This window comes from Leptosomus discolor, chromosome 1 (assembly GCF_034619465.1).
Source record: "Leptosomus discolor isolate bLepDis1 chromosome 1, bLepDis1.hap2, whole genome shotgun sequence".
NCBI lineage: Eukaryota > Metazoa > Chordata > Aves > Leptosomiformes > Leptosomidae > Leptosomus > Leptosomus discolor.
In genome coordinates this window covers 165,377,269-165,383,605 of record NC_141391.1, presented here as the reverse complement: position 1 = coordinate 165,383,605, position 6,337 = coordinate 165,377,269, and the positions used below count along the sequence as shown (strand labels likewise).

At 47.5% G+C, this 6,337-nt stretch overlaps 2 protein-coding genes across 2 annotated transcripts; both read left to right on the top strand.

The window, feature by feature from the left end:
* The first annotated feature begins 3,182 nt into the window (after positions 1-3,182).
* On the top strand, positions 3,183-3,572 carry LOC147416371 (histone H2A). The gene has a single exon (XM_086470391.1). It carries the CDS (start codon positions 3,183-3,185, stop codon positions 3,570-3,572), a length of 390 nt encoding a protein of 129 aa, XP_086326517.1.
* A 2,046-nt stretch (positions 3,573-5,618) lies between these two features.
* On the top strand, positions 5,619-6,275 carry LOC104347038 (histone H1-like). The gene has a single exon (XM_009951968.2). It carries the CDS (start codon positions 5,619-5,621, stop codon positions 6,273-6,275), a length of 657 nt encoding a protein of 218 aa, XP_009950270.2.
* Positions 6,276-6,337: the final 62 nt, after the last annotated feature.

The window sequence follows — 6,337 nt, the reverse complement described above, 5'->3', positions numbered from 1 at the left end:
ATGTTTAAACGGGGTCAAAAAAAGGAAATTTAATGCACAAGGACTGTACATGATATCAGAAAGGTCACTTCTTCACCCTGTCTGGGGTAAAGGGGGGCAAGGTAAAGAAGATTAGGTCGTTTCTACTACTGCTAGACCTCTAAGATGGCTTGGGGGGTGTATATGGAGAGGGGAGGTGATGGGGAGAGAGTACTGCTGGAATGGGCTTTGAGGACACATGGAAGAGCTGGATTTGACATACAGATTATCCAGGAACTCCAAGATTTTTTTTTTTTTTTTCTGGGAAGAGTCCAAGGCCAGGGTGCCCCCTGTCTTGTGTGGCTGTAATACAGGAGGCTTCTCACACTCTGTGGTGGTTTTGGTTTTGGATAAACACAAGAGGCTGGGAGCTGTTTGGGTAGCTGGGTCTGTGTGCGTAGAAACTGGCTGCACGTGGGGGCTGATAGCTCATCTGACTGACCAGAACTGTGGTTTGTCTTCAGCTAATTTAATATGGGGGATTTTTTTTCCTTCCTTGCCTTTAACACAGTTCTAAGCGGAAAGAACAGAAAGATGTGAGCTCTTCCTGTCGCTTTTATCAAAGCAGTGGGATCTGTGGATGTCCACACGCACTCAGGTAAACATCTGGTTCTTCGTCAGCCATGCAAATGATGTGCCATGGCAGATACATCACATCCAGCTCTGAGGACTGCTGACAACCTTTTTTCCCTCAGCATCAGAAATGATTGTAAAGCAATTTCTTAGCTAAACTGAGAATACTTGCGTCAACTAGATTAATTTTTCGATTTATTCATGTTATCTTTGGCCTCTGGTAATGACTCTGAGTGGAATCCTTATAAAAGAATAGATCAATGAAATTCACTTTGGCTGCACATCCATCGAATTACACAAAAAGTTGTGTGTTTATACTTCTATCAAGAGAAAATGGGAAATTGCTCCCTAGTATCTCTACTGTGTATCAGTAACCTGATACCAGTCAAAAAGGGATTGAACAAGAAAGTGAAATACATACATGTGTTTATATATCATACTAATATTTTTTTTTATTGAGGGAGAGTTGAATCAATGTTTAGTATTTAAATAGAAATTGTTTTCTTAGAAGGGAGAAATGAACACAACAGAAAGCTTGTGTTGATATTCAAGAACAGTCTGTGTTTTAGCACAGTAATGTCTCAACACAGCCTCTGAAAGCAATTTTGTATTTACCTTATGATGGCACTGGTGATGGACACAACCCTGTAATGCCATCTTCTCCACGACTCCAGAACAGATGTTCTCAGCTCTGGATGACTGGTACCATAAACCCAGCCCAATTTGTTCTCATTTTTATGTTGTGGTCATACAGAGCTTTGGGGTTCTTCTCTGTGATACCACCTCCATCTTGCGATCACATTTTTCATCTGTGGCTCTGAGTAGTCAGGGAAGAAAAAATTATGTGGGGAGGAAAGGGCTGGGAAGGGACTGAGCCACAGCAAAGTGACATGACTTGCCTAATGTGTCAGTGAACATTAGTGACTGCAGAAGAAATTAGAAAAAGGACTCCTGAGATTAGTTAATTTGGCATAATCCACTGAATCACACCACTAAGGAAAGATGCTTCCTAAATGCTACTGAAACTTCAGAACAGGGAGCAGGTGTTAGTTACCCAGAAATAAACAAGTTGTGACAGTACTTTATGTGTGTTATGAAGTTCTTCTTATTTTGCCTTGTTTGTGATCCTCCTGCTGTGACTGGGACATGCTGAAGGGTTTAGATCAGAATTCCTGTTATTGTATCCTTCTGGAAAGAAGGATGTGGTGTTCTCTTGATCTCAAAGTTGCAGATTTTTGATTAAATATTGTCTTTTGGGGTTTGGTTTTGGTTGGTTGGTTTTGTTTTTTTTGTGGTGTGTGGTGTTTTTTTTTTTTTTGTGTGTGTGGTTTGTTTTTTTTTTTTTTGATAGGCTGTCTGGGATGGCCTGGTGGGAGTTATGTCATCACCTTTCCCTGAACTATGACAATGCTGGTATCCAGGGTAGGCATCACAGTCTGGCACACATGCTACTCCACTGTAATTTTATGATATCCATATCATAGGATCTGGGCTGCATTACAAAGAACAATAACCACAAGTTATAGTACAAAAGCATCAAGGAATGAAGATGGGAACAAAATATCACATAGAATTGGAATTTATGGAAACAAGAGAGCAGAACTCCACGCTGTGGGGAAGATGGAAAAAGAGCCTGCTCTGTAACACTGGGGTAGCCGAAGGGTGTAGGCTCCTTCACCGCTTTAACCAAGGAGAGTCTCTCCCCTTGCTCAAAATATGTGGAAGAATGAGAAAAAGATGACAGTGAATAAAGAGAAACCTGGGTAATTGAAGCAAAGAAGGAAAAAATGAACAGGAATCTCTTTGTAATAGAGAGCCAGACCACACCAGACAAACAGCCTGAATCTTGAAGAAGTCACTTCAGCTTATCGGTGCAGTTATCCAGTTCGAGTATTCTCCAGTTTGAGTAAAAGTGTGAGTAATTTGTCTGCAGAATCAGAGGAATTGCCTGTGTTACATGTTCCTGTTCCTGCCTAGTTACCACACATACCAGTAGTGCTGGGTTGCAAGTGTTCCTAACGAAAGGAACATTTATCTTTCATGGTAGTAGTAGTAATAATAATATAACTATATTAGTATTGCTACTACAATTAATAAAAAAGTAATCCTACGGTACTATTTCTGGGGTTCTAAATACAGGATTATGTCTAAACCGACAGCCACGGCATCAGCAGCGGTTCTCCCCGTTCCTGGGGGGCAGGTGGGCGCCTCTGCTCTTCTCAGGCACGCAGGGACACGTACCCCTATCAGATGCCCTTTCTGCAGCACGTCCCTTTCTGCAGCGGCGGCCGAAGCGAGCCACGACCGGAGCCGAGGGCGGTGGCGGTGCTGGTCCCCGCGCCACCGCCCGCTCCCCGCCCCCCGCAGCTGGCAGGCGGAGGCAGCGCGGCGGGGAGGGCCAGCCGCCTGCTCCCCCATTGGGTGGATTTGGATCCGCAGCGCCATTGGTCGGAGGGAGCGAGAGCGTGTCACAACCAATCGGAGAGCGGGCCGGGGCCCGCGGGGAAGCTATAAAAAGGGCCGGGCGCGGGACGTAGCGACGCGCGTTGCACGTCGGTTTGGGCGGAGGTTGCGGAAGAGCGTTTGGAACTATGTCCGGCCGCGGGAAGCAGGGCGGGAAGGCGCGGGCCAAGGCCAAGTCGCGGTCGTCGCGGGCCGGGCTGCAGTTCCCCGTGGGCCGCGTGCACCGGCTGCTGCGCAAGGGCAACTACGCGGAGCGAGTAGGCGCCGGCGCCCCGGTGTACCTGGCGGCCGTGCTGGAGTACCTGACGGCCGAGATCCTGGAGCTGGCGGGCAACGCGGCCCGCGACAACAAGAAGACGCGCATCATCCCGCGCCACCTGCAGCTGGCCATCCGCAACGACGAGGAGCTCAACAAGCTGCTGGGCAAGGTGACGATCGCGCAGGGCGGGGTGCTGCCCAACATCCAGGCCGTGCTGCTGCCCAAGAAGACCGACAGCCACAAGGCGAAGAGCAAGTAAAACGAAACGAACCTGGGGAGCATCCCCACCACAAAAGTAACCCAAAGGCTCTTTTTAGAGCCACCCACTTTCTCATAAAAGGAGCTGTAGATCTTGCGAGAAAAAAAAACAAAAAACCTATTCCGAAACTTGCACTTACTACTGAAAACGAGATTTAATTTAGAAGAAAACCTTAAATGCAACATTACAAAATGATGTGGTAACTACCGGTAAACACATCCTAGAAATACAGAAGTGTGAAAGGGTTAATTTTGCTCTGGTGGGTGTGGGAAAGACGAAGTTGATGGTTATTGCAAGGAGGAACCCACAGCAGCCCCATGGGCCTCTCCTGCGTCAGCTTGGCCCCTAGTGAAGTTGAGGTGACTCACCGATGTCTTGAAAAACAACCCTGCCTCTCTCTAAAGAGCCCTTTGGCCTACAGACTTTGTCTTGTCTTCATAACAATAGGCATTCGGAATTACTAATTTTTTGGATGGTTTTCTCCGTTTTCTCTTGGCTTTGGTGGAGCCACCGCGCCCATTTTCTGCCTGAAACCCGAGTGGGTTTGAGAAGAACTGGAGATTGCCAGACAGGCAGTTTGAGGTGAAAAGAGCTGGTGCCAGCTTTTGTTCCATCTTTATATATCATGCTAAATAGCCCACAAAAGATGTGAAAATAGAAGATCAGTGGTTATGGGTCAAACAACACATTTTTATAGTTCTCCATTTGAAAACATAAATTACTTAAATTGTAACATTGTGCAGAATTTTAGTACCACGATAGCAAGAGGTCACAAGCAGTTTACAGGCCTTTGGCAAAACAGAGGGTTGTAGGTGAAAGTAGCAGAGAATACTTGTTTTCGTTCTCTGTACTCCAAAAAACCCCAAATGCATTTATTTTTAATTTGTTTAAGCGTGGCCTTGGTGTGGCACAGATGCACCTTCCCACTCTTGCCAGCAGCCAGTTGTTTTAATACAGCAGATGCATCATCTGGAGTTGCTGTTTTTAATATTACTTCCAATGCAGGATTTGGTCACCGGACAATAAAAAAATGGAATATTTTACAAACTGCTGTGAAAGGGGAGCCCTAAATGATAATTTGAGCAAGTTTGATTGTGTGGAAATATGGGGGAAAAAAAATCAACTGCAGCAGCATCTCCTCAGATAATGATGACTCAGATTTTCACCAATCAAGCTGTATCAAACTAAAATGCTGCTGAATTACAAAGCAATGGGGCACCAATTATAATTATTGATGAAACCTGGCAGTGTTAAATTCTTATGTCACTTCATTTATTAAGAAAATAAATAATTCTGTAGGAAAGCACCAGGGAGCTGTGTCTGCATTGTGCATGCTGAGCACCGCAGCCCAGGCTGCGGTGCTGTACAAAGTCATCTCCTTCGGGGGCACAAAGAGCCCCTCAGGGGACTTTAATCTGCTTCTAGCCTTGTTACAGAATGCACTAATTTAATTTATTTTAATTATTTTGAAAGGGGTAAAGTATTTTGGACAAAGAAGCTAATTTCTAATCCATATTCAGTGCTCAAGATGAGCCTGTGTTACTTCCTCCTCTTTGAAATCAATTTGTAGTTAAAATATCCATTCGAATCCCTGATTTTCAGCTCAGATTACGAGAAGACCCTTTAAAGAACAATAATTAATTACTTTGGAGATTTAGTTGCCCACGTCGCGGATTTTATTTAGAAGGAAAAACAAAAGTTTCTGTCTCCTGAGGTCTGTCCAGGTCCAGGACTCAGCGTTTATCGCCTCTTTTTTAACTCACCCTTTGCCTCTTCGAAGGGAAACTTTGCCGAGGGGAACAACAGTCTGTCTTTTCCACGCCGCTGTGAACTCGGGGGGGGTCGGTGGCAGAAATTGTGATAAAAACAGGCTTTTTTGACTCCTAAGAAACACAAAATGAGCAGGGAGAAGGGCCCTTTCTGCCGTGCAGCGGGGCGGGCTCTGCAACGCACCAATCACCGCCCGGCTCCTCTCTATAAATACGAGGCCGCCGACTTGCTCCAGGCCCAGTGGTTCCCCCTGATTCGTGGACGCCGGCTGCCACTATGTCGGAGACCGCGCCTGTTGCCGCTCCCGCCGTCTCCGCTCCCGGGGCGAAAGCTGCCGCCAAGAAGCCGAAGAAGGCGGCGGGCGGCTCCAAAGCCCGCAAGCCCGCGGGCCCCAGCGTCACCGAGCTGATCACCAAGGCCGTGTCCGCCTCCAAGGAGCGCAAGGGGCTCTCTCTCGCCGCGCTCAAGAAGGCGCTGGCCGCCGGCGGCTACGATGTGGAGAAGAACAACAGCCGCATCAAGCTGGGGCTCAAGAGCCTCGTCAGCAAAGGCACCCTGGTGCAGACCAAGGGCACCGGCGCCTCCGGTTCTTTTAAACTGAATAAGAAACCGGGTGAGACAAAAGAGAAGGCAACCAAGAAAAAGCCGGCAACAAAGCCCAAGAAGCCGGCGGCAAAGAAGCCCGCCAGCGCTGCCAAGAAGCCCAAGAAGGCGGCGGCGGTGAAGAAGAGCCCCAAAAAAGCCAAGAAGCCGGCGGCTGCCGCGGCCAAGAAGGCGGCCAAGAGCCCCAAGAAAGCGGCCAAGGCAGGCCGCCCGAAAAAGGCAGCGAAGAGCCCGGCCAAGGCGAAGGCGGTGAAGCCCAAAGCAGCCAAGCCCAAGGCGGCCAAGCCCAAGGCGGCCAAGGCGAAGAAGGCGGCGCCCAAAAAGAAGTGAAACGACTGAGAAAAAATTACAGTCTACTCATTTAAATAAACCCAAAGGCTCTTTTAAGAGCC

Excerpts from the sequence above, each read along its gene's own strand:
- LOC104347038 (XM_009951968.2), top strand. The coding sequence starts at position 5,619 with ATGTCGGAGACCGCGCCTGTTGCCGCTCCCGCCGTCTCCGCTCCCGGG.
- LOC147416371 (XM_086470391.1), top strand. The coding sequence starts at position 3,183 with ATGTCCGGCCGCGGGAAGCAGGGCGGGAAGGCGCGGGCCAAGGCCAAG.